Source organism: Artemia franciscana, chromosome 14, assembly GCF_032884065.1.
Source record: "Artemia franciscana chromosome 14, ASM3288406v1, whole genome shotgun sequence".
NCBI lineage: Eukaryota > Metazoa > Arthropoda > Branchiopoda > Anostraca > Artemiidae > Artemia > Artemia franciscana.
The window spans coordinates 1242202-1266326 of record NC_088876.1 but is presented as its reverse complement, the minus strand read 5'-3'; the positions used below and the strand labels follow the sequence as shown (position 1 = coordinate 1266326).

Sequence of the window (24125 nt, the reverse complement as noted above, 5' to 3'; positions counted from 1 at the left end):
GTTTTGAATTTTGTGTAAATCGTGAATAATGGTGAATGCCACGCTTTTTTTGGTTCTTAGGTATTTGGTTTAAATTCTCCTAATTTCGGCTTTTATTGAATTTTAATTTTGGTTTTTCCTTGGTTTTATTGGTTTGTTTGTTGTTTTTTTTTTCACATTGACTCTCCACGTTTAATTTTGGATTTTATTTGGGCCTTGTTGGAATTTTCCTTAAATATTTTTGTTTCTTTTTTTTTGTTCACACTGAAGAAGAGTCTTTTCGAGATATTCATTTTGTGTTTTTTTTCAGTATTTTCGTTTGGCCTTTAAAAATCCTATTTGTGATCGTTTCTTCCTTATATTATGGCAAACCAATGTGTTGTATGAAACTGTCTCTAATCAATATTTAAAACATCAAAGACATGTCCCTTCGACAGAAAAACACAGAAACGCAGAAACACAGATTTTGAATTTATCCTGTCTGCAATCCCAGGATCACAGCCCTATTGTATTTACTCAAATGCTCTAAAATCAAAATTAAAAGGATGCTTGAATTTTATATTTTTTAATTTAAATTTTCTATTATTTAATTGAATTATTTATATTATTTTATTTAATTTTGAATTTTAAAATTTAATTTGAATTTTATATTATTTAATTGATTTCTATATTGAATTTAGAATTTTATAAATTTTATTTTACGCATGACTCATTTCCTTCTCAACAAGTTTTTTTTTTCTTAACTTAACTATGCAAGAGCTTGGGAGCTTTCTATACATAAATACATGTATTATTATTATTTAGTCATAAACAATTAAATAAATATTTATTTTAGGTATGCATACATATAATCTCTTTTTTTAATTTTTCCTAAATTCATGGGAAGATCCATAAAACCATTTGATAGTGGGTTAAAAAAAATCCACAAAAACCCATGCTAATTATTAAACTAATTAATTTTCAACTATTAACAGTTACTGTTATAATATACAATTGTCTTAATAAATATTACCTATCGTTGTATTACTTTACTAAGGACAATGGAAATGCAATTTAATTGTTTGAATTGGTTTGAATCGTGAGTTCAATTTTTAACAAAATAATCTTTATATGCAATTATGTAATGTTTTCTGGCAATCGGTGCCAAATTTAAAGAAAAGAAATGTAAGTGTAAAATCAGAAAAAATAAACCAAAATCATGTTGTACCAAATAGCTTAAAAGGGTGTAGTTTTCGTTTGAAGGTATAGTTGTCTTATGGAGTTAACAGATTGCTAATGACTGATTTTTTGAAGACGAAAAGCGTTGTCAAATTTAACTTTTTAGTTTCGCTTATTTATTCTCAAGATTCAACGTGACAATACTGACAAAAAATGTGATGCTGTGTTAAAAACTTTGTAATTTCGTAAAAAAATCAGAAGAACATGGTTTTTGGCTTTGAATAGACAAAAATATAAGGCAGGGAATTTTTTTTTTTCATTTGATGTCTTTGGCACTTTAACTCGTACAAATTAAAAAAAACCAGTGGTAAAGTGTTTTTTAAGAAGGGCTTAATGTTTTTAAATTTCCTTTAGAAACAGCAATCAAGGCCAAAGCAAACTCCTGAGGCGAATGTTTATTCTTTCAGGCCAAAATCTCAATGTCCACTTTTGGACCACGTTTTCATTCCCTTACCAAGTGTAACCACCCATGGGAACACATCCGTAAACTTTGAAGCCACATCCGTAAGTCACATTCTAAATGGTCACTTTCATTGGCTAGAACAACCTCATCTGGTGGTGCATACGTAACCTTTGAGGCCACATCATTATTCCCCAGGTCATAGGAGACTCCCTCAGGAGCGTATCTATAGCTTTTGAGGCCAGGTAATACGACACAATCGGTCATGATGCAAAGTAAACAACAATAAAATCAAGTATAAAAAAAACTCACGTGCTGGACTCCTTCACATTTTTCAAACTTTGAGATATGTCATCACCAATTTCCCTCCAAGCTGATATACCCAACTTCCTCTTTAGCTCATGCACCTTGCGCGTCTTAATTTGCAGCACTTGACGTAGGGTGTGGATTTCAAATTCAAGCTAAAATTACGAGGATCCGTTATAAATTCAGGTAAGATGATCTTTACTAAGTATACCTCCTACAAGCAAGAGTGATTTGTTTAATGCAACATATAATTTTATTAAACCGTTTTATCTAAATCAAAGATGATAGCATGGCAAATATTAAGGGCTCATGGAGACAAGAGAGCAATATTGATAACATGCAAATGAAAGAGAAATGAAGAAAGGAGAAAGAAACAAATATCTGGCACCATCAAAGTTGAAAGAAAAAAGAAAGAAAATGAAACAGACGTATTAGAAGGGGGGGCAAAAAGAAAACAACAGCTACTGCGAATACAAGGCGTCATCAAAGATATGAAAAAAATACTTTAAAAATTAGTAAATAAAACAGGACGTTATAAGGATTTATAAAATGAATTCTCTATTCCCCTAATGGGAAAAATTACATTAAGTGTATTTTATATCATTGTTTTTTCCATACACGGGGCACTTTGGAGCAATCTCAAAGGGAGAATTCCGTTCTTATCTCCCTAACACACCCCTCTCCTGGCCCGTAACTGTGGTAGCTCAGCCTGAGCCGACCCAACTCCAAACCTGGAAAAAGAAGGAGAAGGTAAACAGAAAGGGTATGCACAAGCAAAGGATAGCCTATGGAAAAAAGAAAAAAAAAAGATTTGTCACTGCAAATACGAGGTGACTTCAAAGACGAGAATAAAAATGTTTAAACATGAAAATGAAACAGAGATGTAAGAAAACGAGGAAGAAGGAAAAATTAATCGTCATCAAAAACAAGAGAAAAACTTTAAAAATGTAAATTAAGCATGCATAAAATTAAGAGGACTCATTACAAATATATTCCTCATGTGAAATAAAACACAAAGTATCCCCACTCCCAACCAAAGGGGTTTGTCTCATAAAATATATATGTTTATCAAGTGGTCGAATGAACGATGACAAAAATAACAAATACTAAGGGTTAAAGAAAATAAGAAAATATAAGAAAAAAAATATGAGAATTAAAGAAACGAGAAAACCTTGGAAACATAAAAATAAAACAGATATATTGTAAGGCGAGGGAAAAAATATTAGGCACCGCAAATGCTAGATGCTGTAAAAAAAAACAAGGGAAAACGTTAAATATGAAGATGAAACAGAGATGTTAGAAAGCGGGGAAGAAATTAAATGAGGGGTGAAAACAAGGTTTACTCTCCCCGAGAGTTTTTTTTTACCTCAGCATAGAATGTCTATTTGTAAAAAGGAAACACTTGACAGGAAATATTATTCAGGAAAGCTCCAAACCAGCAAAAATACATCGATGGAAATCTAGCAAATAAGAAAAAGAAGAGTGATAGAATAAAACAAAAAAAAACAAAGAACTGGGAAGAGAAGAGATTAAAATTGCAAGATAAATAGGCATATAGAGTCATACGTAATTATTTTTTTAAGGAAGAGTTAAAGTTTTTAAAAGAAATTTCCATGCTCGGATCTTATCTCTATTTTACAGTGTGATCTAGGTTGGCAATAATGCATTGATAGAATTCTTCCAGGAAGACTGGCCATTCACTTCCAGTCCTTAAATCTTTTTAAAATTGTCTCCCCCACAAAACACAAGACTTTTCGCATCATTTTGTAACTATATTAATGTGTAAAGTTGAAACTGGACGTCCTTTATATAAATATGAAGGGTGAAATCACCTCGATCCAGGGGCAAGGGCCCCTAATCTCTAACCTAGCATAACTGGGCACCATAGTGCCAAGCCTTTCACTACACACTTGCCAAAGCACAGACTCAAATAAAAATATAGACAATACGAAAACAGGATTTTACAATATTAAATATCAATTTCTCCTCTGGTTTGGAGGAGCCAGATACTTTCCTTCAAGGGTTCAAGCAAACTTCTCTGGCTGGGAGAGGGATACTTTGCACAAAATGTTTAGCTTAAGGATCCTCAAGTTTTCTGGTATTCTCCCACAACATCCCCACTCATCCTCCAAATCACACTGAATGCACGAAGGACACCATTGTCCTTTGGTGTCTATCTATGACAGATAAAAAGAATCTTATATACCCTCATTTTTCGAGCATTACAATTCAAGCAGATAATGTGAAACAACATGTTGTCTCATAATTATCCTGATTACTACTACTACTAACAACTCACCAGAGCACGAAGCCACTTGAGGCCAGCGGTGCTACACATACTCCTCCTCCATCCTAAACAATTCAAAGCCTTCCTCTTTATACCCTACCAGGAAATTCTCATTTCACTTAAATCTTTCGTTACGATATCTTCCCACCCCGACCAGAGACGACCTGCTTTCCGTCTAGGCATAGGCAGTTGGCTGAAAAGGACAATCTTTGGAAATGCCACAGCCATCTCAACGTTTCTCTCATTATAGCCTAGAAAGCGGGATTGAACCAAACTTTTCATACAGTCTATAACTCGAATTAAGTAAACGAGCCTATAGTATTTTATGTGGCTCTTTAGCTATTGTACATAAAGTTATTTTATATATATATATATATATATATATATATATATATATATATATATATATATATATATATATATATATATATATATAAGTTGTTTGTTTGTGTGTCTGTCGACTGACGTCATGTTTGTCGATTGACGTCATTATAAGGATTGAGCTGTATGTCGTCATGAAGTTGTTTGTCGACTGACGTCGACCACCCCAACGGCTAGTATATATTTATATATATATATATATATATATATATATATATATATATATATATATATATATATATATATATATATATATATATATATATTTGACCAAATTTGAAATGCACTATTTATTTACACGGAAACTGAAACAGAAAAAAAGAAGAAGAATTGATTATTTTTAATATAAAAAAAACAGAAATTTTAATATATATATATATATATATATATATATATATATATATATATATATAAATTTGACCAAATTTGAAATGCACTATTTATTTACACGGAAACTGAAACAGAAAAAAAGAAGAAGAGTTGATTATTTTTAATATAAAAAAAAACAGAAATTTTAAGAAAAACAGTAAAAGGGAGTCCGCGACTCCCCACCCCTTTTCAAGATAAATAAAAGTTACAGCACTACATGGCGGTCTAGAGGTTTGAGCTCTAAAACAGTTTTTTTTTACTATTTTTGACTATTAATTTAAAAATCAATTTATTGATTTTGTTTTCTTAATTTATTAATTTAATCATTAATCTAATTTTTAAAAATTTCAGTGAACCCTAAAGGGTTAATATTAAATCAATAATTGAATTCACGATATTTTAATATTATTTACTAACTCATTTTTCTCCATAGTTCTGACTGAACTAACAAGAAGAAAATGAGAAGTAATTTCCATTATATTTTACAATAGCGAATGGTGAACACCAACATTTTATAACGCCAAAAACTGCTTGACTGGTGAAGATAAGAGAAGGGGGATTGCAAAATAAATAAAGCATGGTCTAAAAAAGTATTAAAACATACTAAATTAATATAGTTTAATATTTCTTATAATTTAAAATATTTCCAATAATCTATATATACATAAAAATAAGTTGTCTGTCCGTTACGCCAGATTATATCTTCTATATATATATAAAAGAAAACAAACTAGAATGTAAAAACTGGAAATTGCATAACTATTTCGAAATATTTTGACAATAGATTAAAGTAATTCGAAAAAAGAAAAATGGTAAAAAACTAAAAAAAAATAAAAAGAAAAAACTAAAAAAAAACTAAAAATTAAAAAAATTAAAAAAAGAAAAAACCTAAAAAGAAAAAACGTAAAAAAATAAAAAAGATAAAAAACTAAAAAAGCTAAAAAACTAAAAAAAAGAAAAAACTAAAAAAAAACTGGGAATTGCACAAATATTTAAATATATTTTGACAATAGATTAAAGTAATTCGAAAACCTTAAAACAGATACCCCAAATTTGAGGTTTAATATAAATTGTTGGAGCTTTAGCATGCTTGGCACGTAAAGATTTTTCCAAGTGTCAATGTTAGAATGAACATTGACAAATTGAAGAAAACAAATCAATAAAAAGAAGAAACTAAAAAAAAGAAAAAACTAAAAAAGAAAAAAAAACTAAAGAAGAAACTGTATCTATATATATAAAAATCTATACATATAAAAATAAGTTGTCTGTCTTTTATGTCTGTTACACTATGTCTGTTACGCCAGATTATATCTTATCTATATATAAAAATAAGTTGTATGTATTTTTGTATTGAGGGTTTGCATATGAGGTCTGAAAAATCAAGAAGAAAAAGAAAACTGAAAAAAGAAAAATGGTAAAAAACTAAAAAAAACTAAAAAGAAAAAACTAAAAAATTAAAAAAAATTAAAAAAAGAAAAAACTTAAAAAGAAAAAATGTAAAAAAAATAAAAAAATAAAAAAACTAAAAAGAAAAAAAACTAAAAAAAGCTAAACAACTAAAAAAAGAAAAAACTAAAAAAAAACTGGGAATTGCACAAATATTTCAATATATTTTGACAAAAGATTAAGGTAATTCGAAAACCTTAAAACAGATACCCAAATATGAGGTTTATTATAAATTGTTGGAGCTTTAGCTTGCTTGGCACGTAAAGATTTTTCCAAGTGTCAATGTTAGAATGAACATTGACTAATTGAAGAAAACAAATCAATAAAAAGAAGAAACTTAAAAAAGAAAAACTAAAAAAGAAAAAAACTAAGAAAAGAAAAAACTAAAAAAGAAAAAAAAACTGAAATGAAACTGTATCTATATATCTATATAAATGACGACCGGGACACTCAAAGAGAAATTACAAACTGGGATACCGGGACACAAATGACGACCGGGACACAGGGAATATAAATGACGACCTGGACACAGGGACACAACTACAACGGGGACGCCGGGGGCGCAGGGGGATATATAAATGACGACGGGGACACAGGGAATGTTCGATTAGCAATCACCATCAACAAAGCTCAAGGGCAATCGTTATAAAAATGCGGTATAGATATGAATACGGTTTGTTTTCCCATGGACAATTATTATGTTGCATGTTCAAGAGTTGGTAAACCTGACAATCTATTTATATGGACAGACAATAGGACAGCAAAGAATGTTGTATATTCGCAAGTTTTACGTAGTTAAATATATATATATATATATATATATATATATATATATATATATATATATATATATATATATATATATATATATATATATATATATATATATCTATATATATAAAAATAAGTTGTCTGTGTGTCGAGTGACGTCATGTTTGTGTGTCGACTGACGTCATGTTTGTCGACTGACGAAATTACAGACCGGGACATCGGGACGCAAATGACGACCGGGACATAGGGAATATAAATGACGACCGGGACACTCAAAGAGAAAGCGACCGGGACACAAGGAATGTTCGATTAGCAATCACCATCAACAAAGCACCGGGACACAAATGACGACCGGGACACAGGGGATATAAATGACGACCAGGACACTCAAAGAGAAATTACAGACCGGGACACCGGAACACAAATGACGACCGGGACAAAAATGAAAACCGGGACACCAGGACACAGGGAATATAAATGACGACCGGGACACTCAAAGAGAAATTACAGACTGGGACACCGGGACACAGGGAAACAACAACAACAACGGGGACGCCGGGGGGCACAGGGGGATATATAAATGACGACGGGGACACAGGGAATGTTCGATTAGCAATCACCATCAACAAAGCTCAAGGGCAATCATTAGAATAATGAGGTATAGATCTGAATACAGATTATTTTTCGCATAGACAATTATATGTTTCATGTTCAAGAGTCGGGAAACCTGACAATCTATTTATATACACAGACAATGGGACAGCCAAGAATGTTGTATATTCGCAAGTTTTACGGAGTTAAAAATATATGTATATATATATATATATATATATATATATATATATATATATATATATATATATATATATATATATATCTATATTCACAGATGGGACACAGGGACACAACTACAATGGCGTGTAACTAATATGGCGCGTAACGACTTATGAGCGCGGGGGGGCTTAGGGGGGGCGCGAAGCGCCCCCACCAACTAGGTGTTGGGGTGGCGCGAAGCGCTACCCCAACAGCTAGTTATACTATATATATATATTACCGTGAACATCCGACAATGGTGAATCTCGAAATTCACCGGTGAATATCCGAAATACTGTTTTTCCTCCTGGTATTTAGTCAGCGTTGCCAGGCAACTTTTTCGGTTTTATGCATCGTTTGATGGTGACAGGCTAGGTTATATTTTTAACCCATTTCTGAGATTTATAACCTAATTTAACCCAGCCTAACTTTAACTTTACAATCAAAGCTTGCATAAGACTGAAAAAGCTTATTCGCAAAGGTAATTGAATCTAGGCAGAGAAGAAGGAACATGATATATATATATATATATATATATATATATATATATATATATATATATATATATATATATATATATATATATATATATATATATATATATATATATATATATATATATATATATATATATATATTAATTTAAAATTAGTATAAGCTAAAATAATATAAGCATAAGTACTGCTTTAAGCACGTTCAGCTGCGACAACAGTTCGATCTGAACTTGTTCAAAATAATGACGTTAGAGCTGTTCTAATGACGGCTTTACTTTTGGTTTTTTCCTTTTTTCCTTTACGCCGAATTTTATCTTTGTTCTACTTTTCTGTTTCGCTGAGGATGGCTATTAAATGTATAGCCAAAATAGTCAGTTTGTATTATTCTACACCTCAATATCTTTAAAAATTCTGCATTGTACTATCATCTTTTTTGTTTGTGCTATCAGGTATTATTTTCATTGTTTTTGGTAGCTTTAAGTGTTTTTGTTTTTTTCACAATTCAGTAACAGTGAGAAAAACATACACACACAAAAAATTAAAGCTAGGAAATCACTCAAATCCATATTTCAATATGTACCGTTCTGTGCAGACCTTCAAGACAATAAATCAGTATTGCTCTATAAAAATCGGTATGGTTTTGACAAGTAAGATTTTATCATATTACTTTAGTAGCTCCATCATTCTTCCAGTCCTTTTTGTTAAGAGGATTTGGCCGAACTCCAAAGGCGGCTTTTTTTATAGATGTCAAGAAAGAAATCTAAATCGCTCATAGTTAATCGTAGGAATTCCCACTTTCAAAATCGGGTTAACCGGGTGACTGTCCCACGAGTGGCAGAATAAGTGACACTCCGAGGTGCACACTAATTGGTGAAGAGTATGCAACCCCTAGCAAACAATATGAAGAGTCTAGAACCAAGAAAAAAGCGGAATCAAAAAGTTAATAAATAAGCGCGAGGGAGGAGGGAGGAATGACGGCAGATATTTAGACTAAAAAGTCCTTGGAGTCAAGAATGAAAAACTTTCAAAAATATTATCAAATTTAGGCTATACTTACTGTTCTGAACTGTTCTTAAGTTTTTTTCTTCCTTCAAGTGATAAATAATTAGGAGAAATTTCGAAGATTTGGCACATGAATGGATCAGCAAGTATACAAGGGTTGCCTATGGACCCCTAATAGCATCGATAAAAAAAATCATAAATCTGGGTTTTCCAATAATTTTTTCATTTAGTCCGTCAAGTTTTTCTGAAGTTGTACCCCCCCCCCAGAAAGTTCAAACCCTCTGGACCAAACTCCTCCACACGTTACTGGCTCAGGTGTGCACAACAGGGGTTATGACTACCCCCCTCAGATCCTATGATTGCTATGACTCTGTTCACGGTTTTTATATTTTAATATATTTGTAATATATTATATATATTACAATATATTTGTGTTCTTTTTCCTTTAAGCCCAACTCCTCTCCCCAATGTAGAGCATTTGAAACAGTTACTTTGTGTGATATAAATAGCAGTTAAAATATATCACCCATAGGTGTAAACTAGTGGAGCTACTAGCCCCTCAAGACGTTATTACGCTCACCTGGGTCTGACGCAATACTATAGCGCAAGTGTATAGTACACCTACATAATAAGGTTTTCTTGTTATATAATAGTTTCTTTGATTCTTTCAAAAACCTACGAGACCCCACCAACACTAGATTTCTATGGTTTTTGTGATGAACAAGAGCTAGGAGCTCATATGGCACTTGTGACGAGGCTGGAAGAGCCAAGAGCTCATATGATATGAGCTCTAGCAAAATTCTAAGAATCAGTAGATTGATTTAAAAGAAAATCAGAGGCTTAATGCCGGTCGGGATTTAAAATAACAGCTCTGAGTCACGAGGTCCTTCTAAATATCAGAATTCATTAAGATCCGATCACCCACTCGTAAGTTATAAATATTTCATTTTTTTAATTTGTCCTCTCCCTTCAGCCCCCCACATGGTCTAATCGGGGAAAACGACTTTATCAAGCCAATTTGTGCAGCTCCCTGACACGCCTACCAATTTTCATCGTCCTACCACGTCCAGAAGCACCAAACTCGCCAAACCACTAAACCCTACCCCCTAGCTCCCCCAAAGAGAGCAGATCCAGTACGATTACGTCATTCACGTATCTACGACATTGCTTATTCTATCCACCAAGTTTCATCCTGATTTCTCCACTCTAAGCGTTTTCCAAGATTTCCGGTTCCCCCCCCCCCAACTACCCCTCCCCAATGTCACCAGAACTGATCAGGATTTAAACTAAGAGCTTTGAGACATGGGTTGCTTCTAAATATCAAATTTCATTAAGATCCGGTCACACGTTCTTAAGTTAAAAATACCTTAATTTTTCTAATTTTTCCATCTCAACACCCCCTAGCTCCTCCAAGAGAACAGATCCGTTCCAATTATGTCAAACACGTATCTATAACTTGTGCTTATTCTTCCCATAAGGTTTCATCCCAATCTCTCCACTCTATGCGTTTACCAAGATTTCGGCTTCCCCTCCAACCCCCCCCCAAGTCCCTAAGTCCGATTTGAATTGAAAATGGAACATCTGAGACATAATATCCTTCTATATATCAAGTTTCGTTAAGATCCGATCACCCATTCGTAAGATAAAGATACCTCAATTTTCACGTTTTCCCCGAATTCCGGTTTCCCCCTGCAACTCCCCCAACATCACAGATCTGTCTTATTTAAAATAAGAGCTCTAAAGCACAAGATCCTTCTAAATATCAAATTTCATTAAGATCTGATCACTCGTTCGTAATTTACAAATACCTCATTTTTTCTAATTTTTCCGAATTACTCCCCCCCCCCAACTCCACCAAAGAGAGCAGATCCGGTCCGGTTATGTCAGTCACGTTTCTTAGACATGTTTTTATTCTTCCCACCTAGTTTCATCCTGACCTCTCTGCTTTAAGTGTTTTCTAAGATTTCCACCCCCCCCCCCCCCCCAATGACGATGGATCCGGTCGGGATTTAAAATAAAGATCTGAGTTACGAGGTCCTTCTAAATATGAAATTTCATTAAAATCCGATCACTTCTTCCTAAGTTAGAAATACCTAATTTTTTTAATTTTTCAGAATTAACCCCCCCCCCCCAACTCCCCCAAATAGAACGGATCTGTTCAGGTTATGTCAATCACGTATATAGAACTTCTGCTTATTTTTCCCACCAAGTTTCATCCCGATTCCTCCACCTTAAGCGTTTTTAAGATTTCAGTTCCCCCCCCCAAATCCCCCCAATGTCACAGGATCCGTTCCGGTTATGTCAGCCACGTATCTTGGACTTGCTTTATTCTTCCCACCAAGTTTCATCCTGATCTCTCCGCTTTAAGTGTTGTCCAAGATTTCCGGGTTCCCGGAATATCAGATTTCATTAAGATGCGATCACCCGTTCGTAAGTTAAAAATACTCTTTTTTTCTATTTTCCAATTTAACCGTCAACCCCACTCCCCCCCCAGATTGTCGAAGCAGGGAAACGACAATTTCTAGTTTAATATGGTCTGATTCCCGATACGCCTGCAAAATTTCATCGTCCTAGCTTACCTGGAAGTACCGAAACTAGCAAAACCGGGACCGACAGACCGACAGAATTTGCGATCACGACAGAATTTGTCACTTGGTAGATACCAAATGCCATGAAAACCTAAGAGGGCCAGGAAAAAACCTTCAGGGGCCCACTAGTGGGGAACCTTCAAGACACCGAACCCCAGCGAGCAATTCCGGCAGGGTTCCGTAGCAACCAATTCCAACGGGGCCCTAACATCCAATTCCATCGAGGGGGCCCTAGCAGTCAATTCCAAAGAGACCCCTAGCCTCCAATTCCAATGGAGCCCCTAGCAGTCATTTCCAACGTGCCCCCTAGCATCCAATTCCAATGGAGCCCCTAGCAGTCATTTTCAACGTGCCCCCTAGCATCCAATTTCGCTTGGGGCCCTGGCATCCAATTCAAACGGGGAACCCTAGCACCCATTTTCACCGGGCACCGAAACTAACCACCGGGGGCTCCTAGCATCCAATTGTATCGAGGCCCCCAAGCATCCAATTTCACCGACCACCTAACCTGGGCCCCAGGAATCCGATTCTACCAGGGCCCTAACGAGCAATCCCAGCAGGGTGCCTTAGCAACCGATTCCAATGGAATCCGTAGCATCCAATTGCACCGGGGACCTCTACCGGATCCCCAGCATCCGATTCAACCGGGGCCCTAATGAACAATCCTGGCACGGTGCCCAAGAAGGTACCGACAAGACGTTTCAAGATTTTTTTTGTTGAGATGTAATAGGGGAATGTTTACTTATTTTAAGGATGACACATTTTAACGTGACTTGTTTCTTCAGGACCCATGGGGGGATCCCCGCTTGCAACTGGGGAGGACTTACATGTGGTGTATTACGTAACGACGATAAACAAGAGGGATGTTACATATACATTAAGAGATTTTTTCTTCGGATTTTCATTTTTCTTTTATGACGTTTTTTCTTTCAAGGCAATTTTTCTTTCTTATTGAAATTTCGTATTCTTTCAAGGCGTTTTTCTCAGAGACCATTTATTAACTAACGATTTTTGTCCACATTAAGACTCGAAAGGGATTCACCCTTTTTAGTAATGGTCTTTTACTCTGTTGAAACTTGACTGTGCTATCAGACATGAAATAAAAGCGAGAGTATCATTATGACTAGAATATGGTACACCTTCATACATGATCAAAAGCCTTTCTTTTCCTATTTACTACAAAGAGTTTAAGACTTATATTAGAGGCAAATCTTGAACGAGCATACTAATGTACATGGGCTACAAGAGGCTTAAATTGCATTAGTGAAATATATTGAAATTTCATCCTGAAATAACAAATCTGAAGGACACAGACTTTTGTACATACAAATTGGAATTTAAATCTTGATAATAACAAAATCCCATTTTGAAAAATGAAACATGCAAACGAACAAAAAAGAGACAGATTTTTGAAGTCGGTTTATTTCTGACAGCTTTTAATGCAAACACCAATTTTCTTCGAGCCAAGGCTATGCGTATTCACGCCACTGCGACAATATGTGGCAAGCCCACCCTAGCAAGCGATTCCAGAGAGGAGAGTTGATATTAGCGGTAATTTTAAACCATATTAAGAGGTTTCTTGAGAGGTCTAGGTGAAAATGCCTCGTTTCTATTGCTCTATTGCCTACTCCTGCCTGTTACATTTTTTTAACTTAACTCTTGATACTATCAAAATCACATTTTGAACAAGAGCTAAGAGCTCATATGGCACTTTTGACGAAGCCGAAAGAGCCAAGAGCCAACAGCTCATATGGCAAGAGCTCTAGCAAAATTCTAAGAATCAGTAGATTGATTTAAAAGGAAAATCAGAGGCTTAATGCCGGTAGGATTTAAAATAAGATGTCCTTCTAAATATCAAAATTCAATAAGATCCGATCACCCACTCGTAAGTTCAAAAACTCATTTTTTTAATTTTTTATCTCCCTTCACCCCCCCCTAGATGATCGAATCGTAGAAAACGCCTTTATCAAGTCCATTTGTGCAGCTCCCTGACACACCTACCAATTTTCATCGTCCTAGCACGTCAAGAAGCACCACACTCGCCAAATCACTAAACCCCACCCCCTAGCTTTTCCAAAAAGAGCGGATCAAGTCCAGTTCCGTCAATCACGTATCTATAAAATTTGCTTAATCTACCCACCAAGTTTCATCCCGATCTCTCCACTCTAAGCGTCTTCCAAGATTTCCGGTTTCCCCCTCCAGCCCCCCCCCCCAATGACGACAGATCAGGTTGGGTTTTGAAATAAGAGCTCTGGGACGTGAGTTCCTTCCAAATATCGAATTTCGTTAAGATCCTGTCACCTATTCTGAATCCGGTCGCCAATTGAAGTTAAAAATACCTCAATTTTAATAATTTTTCCAAATTAACACCCTCCAGCTCCCCCAAAGAGAATGGATCGGTTCCAAATATTTCAATAACTTGTCTATAACTTGTGCTTATTCTTCCCATCAAGTTCCATCCCGATCTCTCCACGCTAAGCACTTCCGGTTTCCAAGATTTCAGTTTCTCTCCTCCAGCCCCCCCATGTTTTTGGATCCGATTCAAATTGAAAAGAGAGCACCTGAGACATAAGATTTTTCTATATATCAAGTTTCATTAAGATCCGATCACCCATTCATAAGATAAAGATACCTCAACTTACTAATATTTTCAAGAAATATATTTTCCAAGATTTCCGGTTTCCCCCTCCAACTCTCCCAATGTCACCGGATCTGTTAGGGATTTAAAATAAGACCTATGATGCAAAAGTTCATTCTTCATTCTAAATATCAAATTTCATTAAGATCTGATGACCTATTCGTAAGTTACAAATACCTCATTTTTTCTAAGTTTTCCGAATTACCCCCCCCCCCCTCGAACTCCCCCAAAGAGAGCGGATCCGGTCCGGTTATGTCAGTCACGTATCTTAGACTTGTGCTTATTCATCCCACCAAGTTTCATCCTGATCGCTCCACTCTAAGCCATTTCCAAGATTTCCGACCCCCCCCCAAACTCGCCCAACAACACTGGATCCGGTCGACACTTAAAATGAAAGGTCTGAGTTACGAGGTCTTTCTAAAAATGGAATTTCATTAAGATCCGATCACTCCTTCGTAGGTTAAAATTACCTCATTTTTTGTAATTTTTCAGAATTAGCCCTCCCCCAACTCCCCCAAAGAGATCGGATCCGTTCCTGTTATGTCAATCACTTATCCAGGACTTGTGCATATATTTCTCACCTAGTTTCATCCCGATCTGTCCACTCTAAGCGTTTTCGAAGATTTTATGTTTCCGTCTCCAACTCCCCCCAATGTCACTAGATCCGGTCAGGATTTAAAATTAAAGTTCTCAGCCACGATATCCTTCCAAATATTAAATTTCATAAAGATCTGATCACCCATTCGTAAGTTAAAAATATATAATTTTTTCTATTTTTTCAAAATTAACCGTCCCCCACCCCCCTCCAGATGGTCGAACTGGGGAAATGAAAAATTCTAATTTCATCTGGTCTGGTCCCTTATGCGCTTACCAAATTTCGTCGTCCTAGTTTATCTGGAAGTACCTAAACTAGCAAAACCGGGACCAATAGACAGACCGACAGAATTTGCGATCGCTATATGTCACTTGGTAGATAGCAAGTGCCATAAAAATGAAACGTATAAACGAGAAAGAAGACAATTTTTTGGATTCTGTGATTTGTGAGAGGTTTTAATGAAAATGCCCTGTTTCTTTGTGCCAAGGCTAAGCATGTTCACACAGCCGCGACAACATATGGCTAGCCAACCCTAGCAGGCAATTTTGAAAAATGAAAAATAAACGAGAAAAACGGAGACTGATTTTTGCATCCGGTTACTTCTGAGAGGCTTTAATGAAAATTCCACGTTTCTTTGAGCAAAGGCTAAGCATATTCACGCCACCGTGACAATGTGAAGCTAGTCTACGCTAGCAAGCAATTTCAAATGGGGATGGTTGTTATTATAGATAAATTCAAACCTTATTAAGAGTTATCTCTGAAGGGTCTTATGGAAAATACCTAATTGCTTTGACTACGTGTTGGATTTAAGTCCCCCACCGCCGAAGAATTCATTTAAAACCTCCCACCTTAACTTTAAGTCTTAAAACATGTTAGTCCAAGCAATCAAACCACCGTGGTAATATGTGACTGGCTCATGGCACCCTAATGACACGAATTATCATTCTTAAGACAATTTCATAATAAAAATATGGTTTAAATTCAATGATTCGTGTTTTTGCAAACCACCTCTAACGTGATACACCATCTCACTTCACGCCACCGTGCCATACTGCGATTGGCCCCTTAACACTCCCTGATCATTCCTAAGACATTATCTAGATATTTTCTTGTTAAAAATCATACATTAAATCCACTGATTCATGTTCTTCGCAAGCCATCCCTCCGTGATACACCATCTCAATTCACAACACCGTGTCACGCAATGACTGGCCCCTTCGCATCCCCAAGGCATTGTCCAGATATTTTCCTGTTAAAAATCATGTATAATCTATTGTCATGTTTTTCGAAAGACATCTCTCTGTAATAAATGAAGTCAATTCACACAATCATACCACACTATGACTGGCCCCCTAGCAACTCCTCATCGTTCCTGAGACATTTTTCTGTTATTTACCTGTTAAAAATAATGCATTAAACCCAATTGTTTATGTTTTCGCAAGACAACCCTCTGTGAAACAACATGTCAATTGACACCGCCATGACACACTATGACTGGCCCACGGCACCCTCTAACACCCCCTCATCATTCCCAAAACATTTTACTGGTATATTTCTTTTAAAATCACGCATTAAATTCAAAGTTCAATGTTTTCTCAAAAAACCATCCGTGATACAACATATTAATTTACACCACCTTGCCAAACTATCACTACCCCCTTTTAGCACCTTCTGGCGTTCCCCTCATCATCCCTAAGAAATTTTCCAGATAGTTTTATGATAAAATCAGGCATTAAATCCATAGCTTGTTGTTTTCGAAACTCAACACTCTGTGATACACCATGACAATTCCAGCCACCATGCCACACTATCACTGCCCCCTCTAGCACCCTCTGACACCACCTCATCATACCTAAGGCGTTTTCCAGATACTTTCTTGTTAAAAACCATGCCTTAATTCCAATGTTTCGTTATTCTTGCAAACCATCCTCAATGTGATGTACCATGTCAACTCACACCACCGTGCCACGCTATTACTGCCGCTCTGGTACCCTCTAGTGTGCATTATCACACCTTAAACATTTTCAGACATTTTCCCATAAAAATAATCGTTCACACTAGAATTGATCATTTATGCTTAAAGGAAAATTCGCAACAGCGTTTCTTCTAATGACTCCTAGCAATTGACGCCAACGTGGCACACAATGGCTATAATATGGCACCCTCTAGCGTGCACTATCACATCTAAATCATTTTCAGACATTCTTCTACAAAAATAACCATTTACACTAGAATTAATCATGTGAACTTAAAGGAAAATTTAAAGGATAATTCATGCCAGCGTGGCACATATTGGCTGGAATATGGTATATGGAATATATGGTATATGTGATATACATTATAAAAATTAAGGGTTTTTCAACCTTATTCCCACAAAAAATAACTTTATACCCTAAACAAAACCATTGTATTTATATGACCAGCGGAAACTTAGTGCTGGTTAAACAGCACTGATCAGAACAAAGCGGCGTGAATCAGAAAGTCAAACACCTTACGCACATCAAGAACAAAAGCTAAGAGCTCATATGGCACTTGTGACGAGGCCAGAAGAGCTAAGAGCCAAGAGCTCATATGGTATGAGCTCTAACAAAATTCAGATTCAGATTCATTTATTCAAAAAGGAGGGGAAAAACACTTGTGTCATTCAAATAGTAGTTCAGGGAAAAAAGAATTGTAAGCAAAAACTAGCTAAGCAAAAACTAAACAGGCCCCAATCAATCCTAGATAAAAAAAAAAATTAAGTTTGGAAAAACCTATAGTCTTGTTTAAACTGTGACTATGCTATTGTTTATTGGCTCACATATATTGACACTAAGAATATTGGCGTCGTGCCACTTTGTATACGACCAATTATTTATTTGTGACTTCTGTTTTGCAAGGCCGTATTCAGGAAGGAGGGTAGGGTGTTTGAACCCCCCACCCACTCTGATATTTTTGTCCGGCTTGTTAGAACGTAACAAAATGAATATAAGCAAATTTTTAATGCCTTTTTAAGTCTTTTTATACCCCCTTCTCCCTCTGAAAAAAATCAATTTCTAAAGGATTATAAAAGGACAATCCTTTCCTAATTGATTTCCAAGGAAAAAGAAAATCAAGCTTATTGACTCATTTGCAGTTAGTTTGAAGGATTTCCAACCAGGATTGCCACCACAACCGGAAAATAATCACAAAAATATCACCAAAACCAAAATAAAAGAAAAAATACCAAAAAAAAACGGTGGTTGATAATTATAGGCTATACACCAAAAAGGTTGGGCATCTTGAGATAAGACACTATGTTTTTCAAAGGCTGTCAACTGCTTCAAGAAGAAAGAAATACGGAATAAGGAAAAACGGAATTTCAACTAAGAACCAAAATTCTAATCCAAAACCCTTTTTTGCGCATAAAAAAGAGTCGTTTTGTTTATTTACTTACTATTTTATTTTTTACTTTGCATAATCTTTTTTTTTTTTGGTTTTCCATTTAAACAAATAACCACGATATTCCTCTTCCGTCCTCAAATCAAATCTAGTTTGATTTTGCGCGTATTCAACCCCATGTCATAGGCCTCCTTAATGGTAAACTTTATCTTTGGAAAAAGAACACTCAAATGGTATCCAATTTCTTATAAATTGCATAAATTGACTTTTTGGACTTTGTCTCAATTAGTGAGGTCCAGCTTGCAGTTGTTTCTTGGATTATGGTCTGGAGGAGTTTTGTTAACTTTTTGTTTAGTTCAATACAGTTTTCTGTGTTAGGATTCCGCTTGACTTTGTTCTCAGCCTGTTTCTTCTCAATTTGAGCTTTTTGGCATGCTGGATTCCATTCAGGGATTGAGTTTAGCTTTTTTCCTTAAATGTCTCAAAACCAAATACCTTTTGATCTGCACTGATTAGGGTGTTGGTGATTGTGTCTGTAAACTCATCTGTAGTCATGGCACCTTATCTTGAATTTTGTGAAGCTGCTGGTTAAATTCATACCTCCATGCTGGCCACATCTCTTCTTTAGAACTCCATAGTTTCATTTCTTGTACTCGATATATATATTCCTATACTCCTCAAGCATGTGAAAGGTAGTTAACACTGAATAGTAATCTGATGAGAAAGTGTCTGGGATTGTAATGCCAAAGTCAGTTTATAGGTTTTGGAAGCCAAAGTCAAGTCAATTGTAGACGTTCTTCCATTTGTCTTATCAAGTCTTGTACCAAGATCCAGAGGGGCGAGTAAGCATGTCAGGAATACAGGATCAATGATAATGTTGATTAGTTAATTTGACTTGTGATCCTGTATCCCACATGGGATTGTAGAGGTTGAAATCTCAAGCCAGTATTTTTGAATCTTCACAACTACTCAGAATCTCCTTTAGTTGTTTCACATTAAAATTTTCTTTGGAACTGTTATAATAGTTGAAAATGCTCAACCAAGTTCCATTGACCTTTACTTTAAGAGGAATCTACTCCATTTTGATCTAATGCTATTTTCCTATCAAACAGTTCGTGGTAAGAATAGTAACCGACACTCGAAAAAAAACGGAATTTTTGTTACAATAGTTACATCAAAAGAATTGGATTTTAATGCTGATTTTAAATATATAAGTTTCATCAAGTGTAGACTTACCCATTAAAAGTTACGAGCCTGAGAAAATTTGTCTTATTTTAGAAAATAGGGGGAAATACCCCTTAAAAGTCGTAGAATCTTAAAGAAAATCATACCACCAGATTTAGCGTATCAGAGAACCATACAATTGAAGTTTCAAGCTCCTATCTGCAAAAAGGTGGAATTCTGTATTTTTTGCCACAAGACAGATCACGGATGTGTGTTCCTTGTGCCCTTTTAAGTGACCAAAAAAATTGGAGGGTACCTAGGCCTCCTCCCACGCTTTTTTTCCAAGAAAATTTCCATGAAGGGGCGTAGGATTGTTTAGCATTAAAAAAAAAATGAAGAAATAAATATGAAAAATTTTTTCAACTGAAAGTAAAGAGCAGCATTAAAACTTAAAATGAACAAAAACTATTATGCATCTGAGGGGTTCACCTCCTCGTAATACCTTGCTCTTTATGCTAAAGTAATTTTATTAATTTTAACTATTTATTCTACGGCCTTTGTGATTCAGGGTTCATTCTTAAGGAATTGGGACAAAATTTAAGCTTTAGTGTAAAGAGCGAGGTGTTGACGAGGGGTGAACCCCCTCATAAACGTAATAACAACATACGAATATGGAAGTTCGTTTCATAAGTTAATTCGTAAGTTACGTATGTTTTTACCTATAAAAACGTTCGTAAAAAATTAAAAAATCTAGTTGGCTTTTTAAATAACAAAAAAATTGAAGGGTAACTAGGCCGATCCTTTTTATTTTCAAAATCGTCATGAGCGGAGAGCCAAAATAGAAACATGCATTAATTCAAAAACGTTCAGAAATTGAATAAAAAAAGTCTTTTTAACTGAAAGTAAGGAGCGACATTAAAACTTAAAATGAACATAAATTACTCCGTATATGAACGGGGCTGTTCCCTCCTCAATTTTCCACTCTATACGCTTAAAAATTTCCAAATTCCAAGAATCAAAATTCCAAGAATCAATAGATGGATTTAAAAGGAAAATCAGAGGCTTAATGCCAGTCAGGATTTAAAATAAGAGCTCTGAGTCACGATGTCCTTCTAAATATCAAAATTCATTAAGATCCGATCACCCACTCGTAAGTCATAAATACCTCATTTTTTCTCTCCCTTTTGCTCCCCAGATGGTGGAATCTTGAAAAACGAATTTATCAAGTAAATTTGTGCAGCTCCCTGACACGCCTACCATTTTTCATCGTCCAAGCACGTCCAGAAGCACCAAACTCGCCAAAGCACTGAACCCTCCCCCAACTCCCCCAAAGAGAGCGAATCCAGTACGGTTACGTATCACGTATCTACGACATTTACTTATTCTATCCATCAAGCTTCATCCCGATTCCTCCACTCTAAGCGTTTTCCAAGATTTCCGATTTCCCCCTACAACTCCCCCCAATGTCAACAGATCTGGTCGGGATTTGAAATAAGAGCTCTGAGACAGGAAATCCTTTTAAATATCAAATTTCATTAAGATCCGGTTACCCGTTCTTAAGTTAAAAATACCTCAATTTTTCAAATTTTTCCAAATTAACACCCCCAGAACCTCCAAAGAGAATGGATCCGTTCCAATTATGTAAATCACGTATCTAGAACTTGTGCTTATTCATTCCATCAAGTATCATCCCAATCTCTCCACTCTAAGCGTTTTCCAAGGATCCAATTCGAGTCAAAAATGGAGCATCTGAGACATAAGATCCTTCTATATCAAGTCTCATTAAGATCCGATCACCTATTTGTAAGATAAAAATACCCCAATTTTCACGTTTTCCAAGAATTCTGGTTTCCCCCTCCAACTCCCCCCCCCCCAATGTCACAGGATCTGGTCGGAATTTAAAATAAGAGCTTTAAAGCACAAGATCCTTCTAAATATCAAATTTTATTAAGATCTGATCACCCGTTCGTAAGTTATAAATACCTCATTTTTCCGAATTACCCCCCCCCCACCAACTCCACAAAAGAGAGCGGATCCGGTCCGGTTATGGCAGCCATGTATCTTAGACTTGTTTTTGTTCTTCCCAACCAGTTTCATCCTGATCTCTCCGTTTTAAGTATTTTCTAAGATTTCCAGTCCTCCCCCCAACTGCCCTCCTAATGACGCTGGATCCGGTTGAGATTTAACATAAGAGATCTGAGTTACGAGGTCCTTCTAAATGTGAAGTTTCATGAAGATCCGATCACTCTTTCGTAAGTTAAAAATCCGTCGTTTTTTCTAATTTTTCAGAATTAACCCTCCCCCCCCAATTCCTCAAAATAGAGCGGATCCGTTCCATCAAATATCTAAGACTTCTGTTTATTTTTCCCACCGAGTTTCATCCCGATCCCTCCACTCTAAGCGTTTTCCATGATTTTAGGTCCCCTCCAAACTCCCCCCAATGTCACCAGATTCGGTCGGTATTTAAAATAAGAGCTCTGAGCCACGATATCCTTCTAAATATCAAATTGCACTGAGATCCGATCACCCGTTCGCAAGTTAAAAATACCTAATTTTTTCTAATTTTCAGAATTAACCCTCCCCCCCAACTACCCCAAATAGATCGGATCCGTCCCGGTTAAGTCAATCATGTATCCCCCCCCCCGACTCTTCCAAATAGAGCGGATCCGTTCCGGTTAAATCAATCACGTATTTAGGACTTCTCCTTATTTTCCCCACCAGGTTTCATCCCGATCCCTCCACTCTAAGTGTTTTCGAAGATTTTAGATATCCCCCTCCATACTACCCCCAATGTCACCAGGTCCGGCCGGGATTTAAAATAATAGCTCTGACACACGATATCCTTTCAAACATCAAATTTCATTAAGATCTGATCAACCATTCGTAAGTTAAAAATACTTCATTTTTTCTAAAAAAAAATTTCGAATTAACCGGCCCAACTCCCCCCCCAGATGGTCAAATCGGAAAAACGACTATTTCTAATTTAATCTTGTCCGGTCCCTGCTACGCCTGCTAAATTTCATCGTCCTAGCTTACCTGGAAGTGCCTAAAGTAGTAAAATCGATTAGTGCTCTTTTTAAGTGACAAAAAAATTGGAAGGCACCCAGACCCCCTCCTACGCTCATTTTTTTCCCAAAGTCACCGGATCAAAATTCTGAGATAGCCATTTTATTCAGCATAGTCGAAAAACCTAATGACTATGTCTTGGGGATGACTTACAACCCCACAGTCCCCGTGGGAGGGGCTACAAGTTACAAACTTTGACCAGTGTTTACATATAGTAAGTGTACAGACGTTTTCAGGGGAACTTTTGGTTAGGGGGAGGGGTTGAGGGGAGGTGGTTATATGGGGGGGGGGAATTTCCATGGAGGAATTTTTCATGGGGGAAGAGAATTTCCATGAAGGGGGCGCAGGATTTTGTAGCATTTAAAAAAAAGAAAAATAAACATGAAAACGTTTTTTCAACTAAAAGTAAGGAGCAGCATTAAAACTTAAAACGAACAGAAATTATTACGCTTATGAGGGGTTCACTTCCTCCTAATACTCTGCTCTTTACGCTGAAGTATTTTTAGTAATTTCAACTATTTATTCTACGGCCTTTGTGATTCAGGGGTCATTCTAAAGGAATTGGGACGGAATTTAAGCTTTACTGTAAAGAGCGAGGTATTGACGAGGGGGTGAATCCTCTCATATATGTAGTAAAAACAAACGAATATAGAAGTTCGTAAGCTGCGTAAACTTTTACTAATAAAAACGTTCGTAAGAAATTAAAACCTGCGTTAATTCAAAAACGTTCAGAAATTAAATTAAAAAAAACATGTTTTTTAACTGCAAGTAAGGAGCGACATTAAAACTTGAAACGAACAGAAATTATTCCGTATATGAAAGGGGTTGTCCCCTCCTCAACGCCTCTCTCTTTACGCTAAAGCTTTTTAATTGTTTTAAAAAGTAGAGTTGCGACAAAGAGTGGAACTTTAGCGTAAAGAGCGGTGCGTTGAGGAGGGGACAACCTCTTTCATATACGGAATAATTTCTGTTCGTTTTAAGTTTTAATGTCGCTCCTTACTTGCAGTTAAAAAAACTTGTTTTTTTATTTAATCTGATGAAAAGGTAGTGGGGTCTTCGTAGCTATTTACGTCTAGCCTAGGGGGAGAAGTTGACCTATGATATCTTATTAGTTTAGGTAAAGAAGTAATAATTCTATGGCTGCTTATATTTTTGCTGGTGTTGTGTTGAGGACAGTGGGTTGGTGCGCTGGATTCGGGATCCCTTGTCTGAGAGGACGCGGGTTCGAATCCCGGTGTACCCAATTCT

General features: G+C 36.0%; 1 protein-coding gene across 6 annotated transcripts in view; it reads right to left on the bottom strand.

The window, feature by feature from the left end:
* LOC136035161 (tumor protein D54-like) overlaps positions 1-24125 on the bottom strand; it is a 165042-nt gene that overhangs the window by 125163 nt on the left and 15754 nt on the right. For all 6 annotated transcript variants that reach the window (XM_065716719.1, XM_065716718.1, XM_065716722.1 and 3 more), the window contains one exon: positions 1910-2058. In XM_065716719.1, the coding sequence (XP_065572791.1) occupies positions 1910-2058 (149 nt within the window). The remainder of the gene's footprint in view (positions 1-1909; positions 2059-24125) is intronic.